Source organism: Phaethon lepturus, unplaced genomic scaffold (genome assembly GCF_000687285.1).
Source record: "Phaethon lepturus isolate BGI_N335 unplaced genomic scaffold, ASM68728v1 scaffold24930, whole genome shotgun sequence".
Taxonomy (NCBI): Eukaryota; Metazoa; Chordata; class Aves; order Phaethontiformes; family Phaethontidae; genus Phaethon; species Phaethon lepturus.
In genome coordinates this window covers 2409-2608 of record NW_010510146.1, presented here as the reverse complement: position 1 = coordinate 2608, position 200 = coordinate 2409, and the positions used below count along the sequence as shown (strand labels likewise).

Genomic DNA, 200 nt, shown 5'->3' with positions numbered 1-200 from the left:
CCTTGGGGTGGAAGCGCTCTGGGCTGCCGGGGAGCTTGGGGTTCGGACAGCCATCTCTGTGCGCCTCGCTCACCGGCCTCTTTTCTCTTTTCCTTGCAGCCACTTGAACGCCGTGGAGCTGGGAGCTGCGTCCTTCTGGCTCCGGGTGGCTCTGGGGGCCACGGTGACTGCTCTGGTAGGGTTCACGCTGTACCGTGTGC

At 65.0% G+C, this 200-nt stretch overlaps 1 protein-coding gene across 1 annotated transcript in view; it reads left to right on the top strand.

Moving 5' to 3' along the window:
• Positions 1-196, top strand: part of RHOT2 (ras homolog family member T2) — a gene marked incomplete at its 3' end in the record, with an annotated part of 11452 nt that extends 11256 nt beyond the window's left edge. The window contains exon 18 of the mRNA XM_010296132.1: positions 100-196. Coding sequence (XP_010294434.1) covers positions 100-196 — 97 coding nt within the window. The remainder of the gene's footprint in view (positions 1-99) is intronic.
• Between the last annotated feature and the right edge of the window lie 4 nt (positions 197-200).